The sequence below is a fragment of the Diorhabda sublineata genome, chromosome 2 (assembly GCF_026230105.1).
Source record: "Diorhabda sublineata isolate icDioSubl1.1 chromosome 2, icDioSubl1.1, whole genome shotgun sequence".
Lineage (NCBI taxonomy): Eukaryota > Metazoa > Arthropoda > Insecta > Coleoptera > Chrysomelidae > Diorhabda > Diorhabda sublineata.
Window position 1 is genome coordinate 6,540,357 of NC_079475.1, and position 13,998 is coordinate 6,554,354.

Below are 13,998 nucleotides of genomic sequence, written 5' to 3' on the forward strand. Positions count from 1 at the left end.
ATATCAATTAAACCACCCAAATACCTATTTAACTTTCCTAGTGCAGCTAACCTCCAAACAATCATTGACTGACAATTCATTGACCACCTTAAATGAAATAAAGATGTCTCCAAAAATCACTACAGAAGCCGGGGTTGGAGCCTTTAAAACTAGCATCAAATATATATCATCGCTAGATGTGAGAAAATGAATCTGGTTAGCACTTGAGATCAGTCTTTTTCCAGGAGAAAAATAACCAAGTTGTCAGCATAGGATTGATTGAATCGATTATTAAATCTTCAACAACTAGACACCACTGGGCTGGAGAAAAAACTACGGCAACCTCTGACCGCAACCGTCTTTATAACTTTGCTATTTATATAACTCTCATCAATTTGTAACGACTCAGTACCATGTCTCTGGAGTCCCCGGTAAATTATTTTGAAAAGACGATTTACAGATGCTCCTTCAATGTTAAAAAATGTCTCTAAAGCACGTTTCATCATTGTCACCGAATTATATTGGATCAAGTCTACGGATTTACCAGACTAGTAGGCACGTAGTGAACCTGAGGAGACAAATACACTTAGGAGAAAGATAAACTTCAGTTCACCTAAATGAAGATTGCTTTTCCTTTGTACGAGGATGTATTGATATCTAGTTAGCCTAGAGCAGTTCCATGCATAAACAAAATATTGCGTTACTATAGCAACGAATAATAACTTATTAGAAGTGTCAGTGTAAGGTTTGACGTCCAAAAAGTAAACCAGAGTTACGCTATAAATTAAAATCATATAGTTTGGACATAAAAAAAATTGCTGCAAAATGTTTGAATGTTGACCAAAAGTGTGCAAGGGTAGAAGCATCGCGTTCGATCTGTGCTCGATTTGAAAACTTCTTAAGCCGAATTGTTACTATGGATGAAAATTGGGTACATTTCTACGATCCAGTAACAAAGAAACAATCGATGGAATGGCGATACTCTAGTTCTCCAAGACCTAATAAGTTTCGTATCCAAAAATTTAGTGGAAAAGTTCTTGCTTTAGTTTTTTGAGATTGCCATGGAGTAATCATGATTGATTTTTTGGATAAGGATAGAACAATAACTGGAGATTACTATTCGACATTATTGACCACTCTACGGGAAAAAATTAAAGAGAAAAAACGCGGAAAGCTATCCAACGGTGTTTTGTTTTTGCAGGACAACGCCCCTGCACAAAAATCTCATGTTGCCATGCAAAAAATTCGTGATTTGAATCACCAAAACACTCCCCTTATTCACCTTATTCACCTTCGTCCGACTATCATCTCTTTCCTCAACTGAAAAAAAGGTTATAAGGTCGAAAAATTTTCTTCCAACGAGGAGATAATAAAAGCTGCCGAGGTCTGGTTTGTAGAGCAAGAAGAAACATTTTTTAAAGGTCTAGAGACGTAATAAAATGATAAATTTAAGAGGAGAATATGTTGAGCAATAAAATATTTTGACATTGAAAATTTCTTTAGTTCTACAGTAGGCTAAGAATTTAGCAATATATCCTCGCTTATGCAATTCTGAAAATAAATTTTCAGACCTTTCTCCTGAGAAGTCAACACATATTTGGAATATATTCTGTATGCTTGAGACAGTTCTGACATGGGATACTAATAGAAAAAATCTAAATTTAATTTTTTTCATATCGTTTTTTTCATTTATTTCCTACATTTATGTGAATATTTAAAATATAGAATATGAAAATACAAATGCATGATAGACTGTTACTTTCCAGAGACCACAAAATGCAGCAATTGAAAAGGATAGGCGTTGGATCATCTGCTGAAGAAGATCAATCTCAATCAGGTAGAGCAAATATGAAATAATTTATATATAAGCAGCTTTTTATTATTATAAACACACTATCTGCTCCAGCAGACTTGGTACTGCCTAAATCGATAAATAAAAGAGCTAAACTTTTGTATAAAATAGTAGTAGTGAAAAATAAACAAAAGGAACATTTTTTTACTAAAACAAATAAAACAAAATGCTCTGCATAAGTTTAGTTTTATTATTATTTTCGATGAATTACACATGATGTTGATTAAATACAAAACAGAGTTTTTCTGAAGTATTGACTATCTATAAGGTTTTTTTAAGGTCAAGTTTAGTAAAACAACACATGCAGTAGCGAAAACTAGCACGTCTATATGATGTCGGACAAAAAGAAAAATTAAAAAACAAGTCAAATTAAAACAAAATAAACATTCAATACAAATAGAAACAAAGCAAGAAACGCAAACACACACGACCGTCTCCAACGACTGCTAATATTAAACTTTCAATTTGATATTGACAGACAGTCACAGTTATGATTCAGTCTGTTAAGTTGTTCCATTGAACAGTCGTTAATTAATGTTAGGCAACATGATGAGAACTGATCCTACTGCAAATTATGAGGAGGTTATAAAGGCAATTCCAATGAATTTGGAAACTCAGTAGAATAGTTGAGTTCATAACGGTTATCCACTGATTTGAAGGAAACTAACTGGGAAAACACGCTGAATTAGCTCCTCTTTTGAGTCTGTGATGTGACAGAAATTTGTTGGTAATGTGATGAATCCGGTCGAGGTGTCCAATTGCTTTGCAAACACATTTGCAAAAATACCGGCTTGCTAGGAATAAAGTGTCACTATCAAAGAAAATCAACAAGAAAAGAGGACAGAGAACTTAAAATGTCACTATCATCAAGGATCACTCTTTGTCTGAGGTATCGATCGACATAGAGAATGTATCAACATATTAGTTGATTGTCAAATGTCAAATATTATGGTTGCGTCCGAAAATTTAATTTGTGACAAAACATCAACATATTTATTCATCATTTAAACCTTTTCTGGACTTCCACAAATAATGCAAAACCAAAATTAGCATTAGCCAAATCGGTCCAGCCGTGCTCGAGTTTTCTTGAGAGTAACGAACAGCAATTCGTTTATATACTTTTATTTAACAACATTATTGGTATAAAATGCTTATATAGGGTGTATAAACAAGTCAAAATCAATTGGAGTTTCCGATAAATTGCAATGGTTATTTGCAATTCAAAATTTGTTTCTATAGATCTACTTTATAATTATTTGAAATTTTCAGAGAAAAAGGGGATTCTGAAGAAGCACGACTACGGTATGTTATTATTGGGAGACGGAAAAGAAAATTGGGTAAACAGTACGCAAAACGACGAGATTTTAAGTCAAGTTGATATTTCGGAGTTGACCAGTGGAGCGGAAGTCGAAAGAACTTTGAAAACTTTGAATGGATATCATGAAGATATAATAAAGGCGTTAAGGAATGCTGCTACACATAGGTGTGTCTACTACTGTAAATATTTATCATAAAAGTACTGATACCCTAATTGTATTGTTGCTTAGGCACTCAATGACTATGCTTGGTAATTGAGGCATCTTTTCTGTTTCAGTGTTTTCATTTTCACTTTTTCTAACCTCTACTATTTGTAACTCACCTACGTTGATTTACTCTGCTATATATTTTCATTACTTTTTTCATCTGTCAATATTGAGATCATCTTTATCATCATACTCTGTAGGAAAAGTCTCTTCATTGTCCTGGTCTTGTAATCAGTTTCTCCATCAATTCTAAAGGCTCGAAGCATTCATTTCATTCCAAACGACATCTTTGCCATTTTTATATAAGACCAGATTGTAAACTAACATTTTTCAGTATTTCAAGAACAGAATCCCTTTTTTTTCATATTAGCATCACTATCGAGAATTCTTTTTATCCACAGTTAAAAAACTATACTACTTATTTCAATTTTACAGAATTAATTCGAAAAACTATCAATTCTGCTACCATTTTTGGATTTTACCGAAAAAATACATTGCCAACACGACAAATATTATAGACTACATATATTAGAATTAGGACTTGGTTTCTATATGCAAATACTTATTTATATGTTTCCACGATTAGTTGTGTTTTTATTAGTTTAATAATAAACTCAATAGCCTGGATTTTGTGCTACTTTGTGCAACCAGCTTTAATTTAAACTCTGCCTACTTAACAAATCCTAATGACAATGAAATGATCCGATCAAAACATCTGATTATCCCGATTAGATTCGCCAGGAATAATAAATTTCTTTTCGTATCCTTTAGATCAGGGGCTCCCAAAATGGGGGGGGGCATGGAGAAAGTCCAGGAGGGGCGTGACACCCAAATACATAAATAAAAAAGTTACAAAAATAATTTCCTCAAATCTTTGAACTAAAGTCTTTCTAAGTTTTCATAATTGTTTTTGTAAAGTTTTAATAAAGTTGTAAACTTTATAAAAGAAGGCTACAGTTTTTAAAACTACAAAACACACAAGAGTTGAAGGTTCTCAAAACCGTCCCCCTCCATAGCAGTTACAGTCAGACGCAACGGCCGTGTGTACCGATAACTCCGTGTGGCCTTGGTGTGAGTGCGAGTGTCCCCGCACCCCTTCCATACGCGCCCCAACCGCATCTTCAGCCCAATGTGTGCAGTTTGTTCAGTACTTGCGTTGGAACTAGGTCGTTCTGGTCCAGCGCTTTCCGTGGAATATCGGCAAAGAAACGCAAGCATATTGCCGATTATATTCAATATGGGTTTGTTTCCTTGTTTAAAGATAATGTTGATCACCCTCAGTGCGTTATTTGCTATGAAGTATTAAGCAATGACGCGAGGAGGCCTAATCATCTTTAAGACATTTGTCAACCAAACATGCCTCTTTAAAGGACAAACCTAAAGAGTTTTTCGCTGCAAAATCTCAGAATTTAAAGCGCATGAAGTTAGATAGCACTGGATCTGCTACTCAGTCATCTCTTAAAGTGCTTGAAGCATCCTATGAATTATCTCTTCTTAAGACAACACCGTAAATCGCTGAATTGATAATACGGCCGAGGACATTAAAAACCAGGTGTTTAATGCAATAAAAAAATCCCAGTTTTTGCTATCCCGCTTGAGGAAAGTATAGACGTAGCACAATGTTCTAATTTGATTGTATATGTTCGTTACATTGAAAATGAAAGAATGAAGGATGAAATGATGTTTTCTACTGAGCTGGTGACCACTACTAAAGCTGTAGATGTGATGAAAGCAGTATCAGACTTTTTTGAGAAACACGAAATTTCTTGGCAAAAACTTATTGGTGTATGCACAGATGGTGCTCCTTCAATGCTCGGCTCTCGCTCAGGCTTTGTTCAGTTGGTCAAAGAGAAGAATGCTAACGTGGTTGGGATTCATTGTTTCATTCATCGTCAAGCCTTGGCAGCAAAAACGCTTCCAAACGAACTCAATGCCGTTTTAAAGCTATGTATTACAGTAGTCCACTACGTAAAGAACAGTGCATTAAATACTCGACTGTTTAAAAGTCTTTGTGAAGATTTAGGAAGTGACCACAAAACGCTGCTATTTCATAAAGAAGTAGGAAGTGATTATGTTTTTGGTATTGCAGAAACAAAACGAGCTTAGTGCAGAGTTCAAAAAACCCAGTAACCAAGTGATTTTGGCCTATTTATCAGACTTTTTTGACACGTTAAATAACCTAAACTTGAGACTGCAAGGTGCAGACTCAAATATGTAACACATCGGGATGTCATCAAGATGTACGTTGAGAAACTACAACTTTGGATACGTAAAGTGTCAATGAACCCCAGCAACTATTCAAGTTTCAGCAAAGTAGTGTCAGTCTTAGAAGAAGCATGTTTTGAGGACGTTTTTGAAAAACTTGATAATTGACCATTTGAAGAAATTCAAGGAGTTCAGCAGTTACTTTCCTAACTTATTAGAGGAGTTTTACAAACTATCAACCGACTCGTTCAAAGTTGATGTCGAAAATGACCTACGCTATGCTTTGTCTGAAACTCAACTCAGGATCTGTCAACTTATCCAGAACATGCAAGCGCACCCATCTCACTAAATTACATTTTATGTTTTGTTTTTGTAAGTGGGTAGACCTATTGATTTACCTTCCTTAAATTGAAAATGTATCTGTGTTACAATGTTAAATTTTGGAACAGTAATTATATTCGTTTTTCATATAATACTTGTTTTAATTTTCATCGTACGTACAATTATTGAATATTTCCATTCTGCGTTACCGCATTCAACAGTAAACAAAAAAATCTACCTACTCACCGTATCAAGTAGACATATACTAGGGAGTTGGTATGTACGGCACCGTGGAAATATGATATTGCAAAATGGAAAGCTGATATGTGTAGGGGAGCGGGGGGTCTTCAATTAACCAGAGGGGGAGGTGGTACAAAAAAGTTTGGGAGCCCCTGCTTTACATGAAAGTAAGAAAGATAGACCGACTAGGTGAATTAGGTAAGCGCGCAAAACGAGACTTACAAAATCGAGATAAAACCATCAACATATCTGTACATATTGCAGACGACTTTAAGAGAAATAATGAAAAGGGAAGTTTTACTCCGTGAATAATTTTCAGTAATCGAAAAAGTCATTCTGACATTTCCTGGACTGGGCATCAGATTGGGTACAAAACGCAGTTAGTATAGAAACGTCACACAGAGCATCTTACGCTTTTATATTAATTTTCTCATCAGTAATTTTATTATTATCCCCAGGGGTACCTCGACGCCTAGCGGAAGCACTAGTGCTTTGAGTGAAGAGTTATTGAGAAGGAGTATTGCGCAAGTAGCAGAAAGTTATTCTGATTATAAGAGAAGTGGCAGTAAAGAAACTATTTGCGAGCCATCGGTAAGTTATTTCATCAATTTCGTTATTACTCTCCGACTTATTTCAAAAATAGAAATTAAATTTGATATATTTCAAAAAAAATGCGTGAAAAATACTTTCTATACGGCTGGCAAAATATTTATAGAAACAACAGTCTTTAAAACATATTTCATATTGTCTTCTTCATTTAAATTTTGATAAGGGGGATCCTAATGAAGGCTCTATGATATTTTTATTTTTAATACTATGAATTTATTCTTGGATATCTTCTGCAGCACTGCAATTATTTGAATCTTAATAGCTGCAAGCAGAGAATAATAAACAAAAAGCATATTCTTCTGCAGAATGTATAACTTTTCAAGCTAAACTATGTACAAAACAATACAATACAATAGAAATAACGATAAAAACCAATCAGAAAATACTTGTCTCACTAAAATAAGTTATTGAAGAAAAAAGAACGAATATAAATACAAAGAAAGCACCTGATTTGGATCTAATCTTAGAAAATTTTTAAAAAACTACCTCGGAAAAGAAACAAAAGTAATTTCATAAGAAATGAATTTAAAAGAATCCACACACGATTAAGTACACTGTTTATTGATCTAGCACAAACATTTAATAAAATGCGGCATGGAAACGCTAAAATATTAACATCATATATTTCAAACAGAGTATTTTCGACTTAATAAAGAATAACCTAGTCGTGACTCCAAGACCGAAAAACGCCCCAAAAAAAAAATTAATAAAATACCATTCCAAACTCTTGACAGGCTGATAATACGAGTGGATAAATGTCAAACGAATCCGTTCCTCCTTGTTCGCTTTGCGCATGCGCTGCGTCTCGGCGGGTACTTTTGAAATAGTATTTCAAATTTCGCAAGGCTAAAAAGTGCGGCGTTCTTGGGTTCAAGGCTAATAACCGATAAATACAATAAATATAGAATTTTTAATGAATTCTGTATGCACAATCTTTTCTGATAATCATTGTTTCTTTCAATGAGTTTTTTCCATATCCGTTGGTTTTGAAAATATGGTTTGCTGTTCTACATCTGAAAAATATATGTGTGGTAATTAATGCACTCCAAACACACACGCACATATATCTAAAGTTTCAAAGAAAATAAAGTGGTACATATGAAACTGATGTAAAACATAGAAATCAGTCACATGATAGTAAGAAATCATTTAAAAAAATTTGTATAAAAAAATAACCAAGGTATCAAACACAGTATACAAAAAGAGTAATACACCAAGCAATTTTTAAAATACATACTGACACAAATACACTTGCTCTCAACATTTTGTGTTATTGTATATTCGAACATTCAGATTACATATTCTGCAGACCTACATACTTGGACCGTATGTATTGTATGTACATAGAAATAATTGAGTTACAAAATACAAGTGAAATTAGTTATAAATCAGAAAGAATTAATTGCAAAATTGAAGTAAACTAGTTACAAGCAAAAATAAATTAGATACAAACATTTACATTAATTGAAATAAGCGAGTTATTGGATATATGCAGAGCTTGTTGTCCATTTGTAATGAAAATAAATATTTTCATGATTAAACTCAGTCTAAAAATGTCTCAGATTTTCCTTTATACTTAGTTTTAAAATACCTAATTAAATTGCTAGAGAGAGTAAAACATTCCTGACAAGTGTGTACATTTGTAAGTGAATCAATGTCCTTTTTAGAATGTACTTCATTACAATTCCCAGTTAAATTAGTCTCTTGCTGACGAACGTCCGATGACACTCAGGACAATTAAATAATCCAGTCTTCAATTCCTCTTCATTCTTACTTTCCATAATAAATAATCCAGATTTCAGTTCTTCTTTATTATTACTGTCCATAATCTACTTTGAGGTTATAAAAAATGATATTTTAGTTAAGTAATATGATACGTATATGTGAATATTACACATTTTACTTACTTCAATGATTAACCTATCAACACAAAATATATTTATACGTAAATATTAACGCAAATTGTTTGATGGTTGAGAAAGAAATCAAGTACAAAGTTTCTACCAGGGGCGTTTGACGACATTTGACGAACACTAACCGCGCAGACGACATTTGACGAACACTAACCGCGCAGACGACATTTGACGAACACTAACCAGACGACGTTACGTTCTAGAGCATGCGCAAAGCGAGCAAGGAGGAGCGGACTCGTTTGGCATTTACCCACTCGTGATAATTTCACTCAATTTATAATTAGAAGCATCAAACTAGAATACAGAATCTCTGATCGATTTTTTTGTTACTTAAGGTGGTGATAGAGCAAGAAGAGGAAGACGACGACGATGTCCCTCCTTGCGGGCCGATCCGCATCCGTAATCTAGAAGATCTAATCCGGCAACTCGAGCATCATTCGCGTCACATGAGCCCGAGCGGATCCGAAGATATTCGAATGTCAGAAACCGAAGCCGATCGACATTATCGACAAGAATCCTCCTCGGCTTGCAGCGAGAGCTCCCATCAATCGCACAGGGACTCACGCTTCGTTTATGGTCGCTACAGGTAAAACATATTTACTCGATCAAATTTTCTTCATAATTTTTTGTTTTCAATTAAATAGGCAGCCGTCGTCAAGGCTACCTTATCCTCATCCCCATAGCCATCACCAAGTCGAGGAGGAGAGTATATACGAAACCGCAGATCATGAAAGAGGAGTACCATGCGGTGATACTCCTGATAGTGAAAGGTAAGAGCTTAACGAAAGTCATTATTATCGTTATTTTTCAATCCTAGTTCTGTTTGGTATACGACCTTCCAGAGAACATCTATTTCTAGTATGTAGGTGATCCTATATTTCTCTTTGTAAGTCGACTAGTGTTGTTTCTGCTTTTAAGATTCCTTCTTATTGTTTTCTTGCTAATAAACTTCAGAAATCCATGATAAAATAGGCTTGTTATGAGGTTTTTCACTATACCACACTGTATTCATTTCATCTGTAATTTTATTTCCTATTAGAATTGACCAAGACCATCTTCAATCATCTTCATTTTCTCGATCATTATATAAATCAAGTTTTTCTCCTTAGAAGTATATAAATAAATTTGCTACCAACTGGTATTGGTAGTACTGTTTTAGTCTTCCTATTTTCTAGTGATGAATTTATTCAAGCTCAGCAGCAACTAGCCCGGTGGGCGAGTGAAGACGCGATGGGGGTTCAGCCAGGTCCCAGCGGCGGCGGCAACGTAAGCAATACCGTACCACGAGAATACTATCCTTCTCCTAGTAGTTCGACGAGCGAAGAGCCACCGAGCATCGCTCGAGCGCCAGCGCCGACGCCTGGAGGTCATGTCCCCCATCCCGATCACGCGACTATCCACAGGCCGAAGAGATACCCCGAATATAAACACTGATAGTGACTCACGGGCGCCTTCGAGGCGCTGTACTCTCGTAGGCCCGATCTTGACCTAGCCACGTATACGCCCGCGAGGTACGTCGATCACCGCTCGAATCTTTCGTTGCCGAGACGAGTGAGCGCTCAAATCGCGGACACTGTTATTTAAATCGTGATAGTGATGCTTTTATTAAAACTTAATCGAATACTGATAATTTATTAAATTCACAGAACCTAGGTTAGGTTAATACGGATAATCTGGATCTAAGTTGGTTGTGGTTTACTCAAATACCCATTGTAGAACAAAACCTGATAGATGAATTTGTTGTAATCTTATAACTAACAAGCTTTTGGCAACAGAGAAATATTTATAAACGGAAAGTAAGAGTTTTTTTGAAAGTTTGTTAGATGTTTATTGTTAGATGGTGGCGCTGTCCATTCTATGGATTCTAACCCCCATATGAAACCATTGGGAAAAATGACTCCAAAGTAATGGCACTCATAACCACGGTATTTTCAAGGTTTAGCTAGCCAAAGTTGTCACGGAAAATTTTACTTAAAACTACCGCATATCAAGACCTGAATGAGAAATCAATTATCAAGATACTGTAACCAGTTCTGCTAATTACTTGATATCTTTTTGTTTATGATAATTGTTGTAATAAAGATTTTTTTCAGTATAGCAAAAAAAGAATTCTCATTCGAAATGACACGAAAAGAAAAATCACGTTTTCCTTTTGGATTTTTCTCACTATAATCCAATTCAGATTGAATTTTCTTAAGAACGTTATCAAATTAATTAAGTAGAATATTCATTGCAAAAGTTTTCTTCTGAAATTTATAGAGAAAACGATTTCCTTACACGTACTTCACAACTAATCATCTTATATATACAATTATAATTTGATCGGATTGTACAACTTAGTCCGACCCTGGAGGCTGTAGTACTCAACACCTTTACTGTTTTTGTCCTCTTGTATTAGGTTGATTGTTATTTCGTGTTATATATTTTGAAAAGCAAATTGAATTACTTTAAAAGAAAGTAAATAGGCAGGGTAGCAGGCGAAAACAGTGGCAAACGTGTGGAACAATTACGGGGGTCCCTCCTGAGGGACTGATACGCTCAAAATGTTCCTCCAAGTTTGTTTTTCCATTGTATTCCAATTTAACTCATTAAGTATCTCACCTCATGTACAAACGAGAAAGATGATCTTCATATGTAAATGAGGAGAAAACTTGAAGAAAAGTACGAAAAATGTGATATTATCTCATATTGGTCAAGATTTTGTTCTGGAAAATAATGATACAATCAAAAAATGTGATCAAGATTGAAAAGTGTCTAAAATGAGAAACAAATGGGTGTGGGAAAGACTGTATAGAAAGGAAACAACTGGTATGTTCACAGAATGACAGAAGCAAGATTACAAAAGAAAGTAACGAGATAGATGCAACTCTGATAAGATTAACAGAAACAAAACGTTTAATAAATATCTACCATTTTTTTGGAAGTTTATGGTTCACAATGGAAGTAACTTGAATTCCAAAGGGGATGTTATATTCCAGCAAGACTAGGCTACGTCAAAAATCAGATTAAAATATTTTGAAGATAGTGATATACCGTTTTTTGAAGAAGGACGTACCTGCACCTCCTGCAACATCAGTGGAAGTATTGAAGGCCAGGCTACGAAAATATGGTACTCAATCAAAATTAGAGGCATTAATTTCTATGAAAAGTCATTTTTCTAAAGTTTGTTACTATATAATTATTATTATTGGAATCAGTTGTAAATGAGGTTGTAATTTTTGTCAAAGTATTTGATAACATGAATTTCTTCTTATAAATCTAGAGATGTACCAATTGATAACGGACAGGATATTCTATATCAAAATTTGGGAATGAAGTGGATTCCAAAGAAAAACTCTAAAAATTAACTCAGCGATAGTTTAAGTGAACAGAAAATAAAATATCACTGTAATAAGGACTCGAATAATTCTTTCAAACTTAGCAATATACTGACTTCTTATACAACAACAAAAAAATAAGTCTTTTTCAAGCAAAGAATTGATATATCTATAGCTGAGGGTAAAAAATATTTCCTCAACGCATTTCGTAATCAGAAAGAAGACCAGCTCCGACTCTAAAATATCACCAGGTGTCGATATGAAAAGTAAAAAGGGCTGCCCTTCGAGAAAAAATCTATCATCCCCTCTTTGCAAAGATTTTTGAGAAGATACTTACTGAAAGATATCTTCATCTTCATCCCCTCTTTGCAAAGATTTTTGAGAAGATACTTACTGAAAGATATCTTCATCTTCTTCCCCTCTTGGCAAATATTTTTGAGAAGCATGAGCCAGGAAAGTAGTTGTTTTCTCCCTCGAAGAACGGCAGAATACATTTGCAAAATAATAAATTTCGAAATAAGTATCACAATAAGAGCGAGAAAGTATTCGTGATGTGATATCTTCATCTTCTTCCCCTATTCGAAAAGTTTGTTGAGAAGATACTTACTGAAAGATATCTTCATCTTCATCCCCTCTTTGCAAAGATTTTTGAGAAGATACTTACTGAAAGATATCTTCATCTTCATCCCCTCTTTGCAAAGATTTTTGAGAAGATACTTACTGAAAGATATCTTCATCTTCATCCCCTCTTTGCAAAGATTTTTGAGAAGATACTTACTGAAAGATATCTTCATCTTCATCCCCTCTTTGCAAAGATTTTTGAGAAGATACTTACTGAAAGATATCTTCATCTTCTTCCCCTCTTGGCAAATATTTTTGAGAAGCATGAGACAGGAAAGTAGTTGTATTCTCCCTCGAAGAACGGCAGAATACATTTGCAAAATAATAAATTTCGAAATAAGTATCACAATAAGAGCGAGAAAGTGTTCGTGATGTGATATCTTCATCTTCTTCCCCTATTCGAAAAGATTGTTGAGAAGATACTTACTGAAAGATATCTTCATCTTCTTCCCCTCTTGGCAAAGATTTTTGAGAAGATACTTACTGAAAGATATCTTCATCTTCTTCCCCTCTTGGCAAAGATTTTTGAGAAGATACTTACTGAAAGATATCTTCATCTTCTTCCCCTCTTGGCAAAGATTTTTGAGAAGATACTTACTGAAAGATATCTTCATCTTCTTCCCCTCTTGGCAAAGATTTTTGAGAAGATACTTACTGGAAGATATCTTCAGCTTCTTCCCCTCTTTGCAAAGATTTTTGAGAAGATACTTCTGAACCTCTTAAAAAATATTCGATCATCTCGAAGGAACAATTTGGTACAGAGAAAAAATAAGTACTCAACATGCTGATACAAAAATATCTTCATCAAATTTCCAGCTCGCTTTAAAAAAGGTAAACCCTCACTCAGTGTCTTCCTTGATCTCCTGAATGCCTTTGAAACTGTGAATCATACATAGTTGCTGGAGCCTGCGAGTTTTTGGATTCTTTGTTTGTTTTCCTTTACGAAAAGAGTGGAATATTCACACCATAAGATGCATGGCGATTTAATACAGCAGATTTTTCGTGAAAGTACGCCAAAAGCAGGGTTTTTGAAACGCCAGTAGCCGTCTTTGTCTGACACCGTTTATGGAGGTATTGACATGTTGCTTTATATCTCTACCTCGATTTTTATGGCAGACACGCTCTATTTGCTGATTCTTCTATATCCTTTTTCTACTAAATAATTAGGTAAAGATGGATAAATACTGATATTTGGGGATGGAAATATCAGTATTTATGGATGGAAATATTGGATGTTTATAACATTCTGTTCAATCAATCTTGATAATCTTCAGCATCATTGTCTTCCTGGAATTGATTATTATGTAGAAATTTTGATACTAGAAATAATTTTAAAGAGTTTTTATTTTCAGTAGGACTGTAACCAATGTCTAAATCTGTAGGTATGTTGGCAAAGAAAAAGATAATTTTTATAGTTC

The 13,998-nt window shown here is 34.6% G+C and overlaps 1 protein-coding gene across 1 annotated transcript in view; it reads left to right on the top strand.

Moving 5' to 3' along the window:
• The window catches only part of LOC130452643 (disintegrin and metalloproteinase domain-containing protein 11), a 768,870-nt gene extending 755,961 nt beyond the window's left edge, over positions 1-12,909 (top strand). Inside the window, exons 20-25 of the mRNA XM_056791998.1 lie at positions 1,746-1,816; positions 3,101-3,314; positions 6,579-6,711; positions 8,978-9,228; positions 9,287-9,412; positions 9,818-12,909. Of these exons, the coding sequence (XP_056647976.1) occupies positions 1,746-1,816; positions 3,101-3,314; positions 6,579-6,711; positions 8,978-9,228; positions 9,287-9,412; positions 9,818-10,076 (1,054 nt within the window). The 3' untranslated portion in view covers positions 10,077-12,909. The remainder of the gene's footprint in view (positions 1-1,745; positions 1,817-3,100; positions 3,315-6,578; positions 6,712-8,977; positions 9,229-9,286; positions 9,413-9,817) is intronic.
• The last annotated feature ends 1,089 nt before the right edge of the window (positions 12,910-13,998 follow it).